The sequence below is a fragment of the Aptenodytes forsteri genome, unplaced genomic scaffold (genome assembly GCF_000699145.1).
Source record: "Aptenodytes forsteri isolate BGI_AS27 unplaced genomic scaffold, ASM69914v1 Scaffold147, whole genome shotgun sequence".
In the NCBI taxonomy this organism is placed as follows: Eukaryota; Metazoa; Chordata; class Aves; order Sphenisciformes; family Spheniscidae; genus Aptenodytes; species Aptenodytes forsteri.
Window position 1 is genome coordinate 644,644 of NW_008795320.1, and position 924 is coordinate 645,567.

Consider the following 924-nt stretch of genomic DNA (forward strand, 5'->3'; position numbering starts at 1 on the left):
CATGGCGGTGCTGGCGTACTGGAAGAGGCGGTTGGTGCTGTTGAAGATGATGAGGGCGATCTCGCAGTCGCACAGGACGCTCAGCTCGTACGCCTTCTTCATCAGCCCGAATTTCCGCTTGGTGAAGGTCACCTGCAGAGCAGGGAAGGGGATGGGATGCTGCACCCAGGACCCCTGGATACAGCTCCAAACCCTCCTCCTCGGTTCCCAAACCCCCTCCGGAGGATCCGACACCCGTGAGGAAGGTGGGAGCAGAGTGGCTTTGCCTCCCTTCGTGGCCTTGTGGCTCCCCGCTCCCCTCGTCTCCGCCTCGTCCCCGAGCGGCGCCTTCCTCCTCCTCCCTGCCGGTTCCGCTGATCCAGGATTCGGCTGATCTGTATTTTTTTCCGGCCCATTTTCTCCTCCTACACTCGAAGGGGGGCTGGAAGAGAGCAAGAAGCCCCTGAGCCCCCGCAGCCCGGGGCCGGCCTGAGCGAGCATCTGCCCCGGCACCGCACATGCCTCCTCGCCCCTCCGGCTGCCAAAAATAAGTTTTGCTGAAAAAAAAAGTTTTCGGAGGAAGTTTTGGCATTTTTTTTTTCAGCAAAGACGGTGGAAAATGGAAAAAGGAAAAAAAAAAAAAAAAAATTGGGAAATTCTGCTGGGGCAAGGGGGGAAAAATCCCTTTAGCTCTGCCCAGCTGGCTCCACCGCTCTGGCTCCATCACTCCCACCCCACACCGGCCCTGGGGACCTGAACACCTGCGCGTGCCGGCCGGAAAGCCGCGGTGCCGCGATGCCAGGTCCCTCGCTGGGAGCACGGGATCAGTCTTTGCATCCCCAAGCGCCCGCCTGAAGCCACGGGGGCTGCTCTGACCCTGCCCCGTGCACTGATGCTGTTCACCGGCGGGGCCGGCGGGTCCGTCAGATGGGGAGGGCGGTTATA

General features: G+C 60.9%; 1 protein-coding gene across 1 annotated transcript in view; it reads right to left on the reverse strand.

The window, feature by feature from the left end:
* MEF2B (myocyte enhancer factor 2B) overlaps window positions 1-395 on the reverse strand; it is a 4,194-nt gene extending 3,799 nt beyond the window's left edge. Inside the window, 2 exon segments of the mRNA XM_019472196.1 lie at window positions 1-136; window positions 346-395. The exon segment at window positions 1-136 is cut by the window's left edge and continues 13 nt beyond it. Of these exon segments, the coding sequence (XP_019327741.1) occupies window positions 1-136; window positions 346-395 (186 nt within the window).
* Between the last annotated feature and the right edge of the window lie 529 nt (window positions 396-924).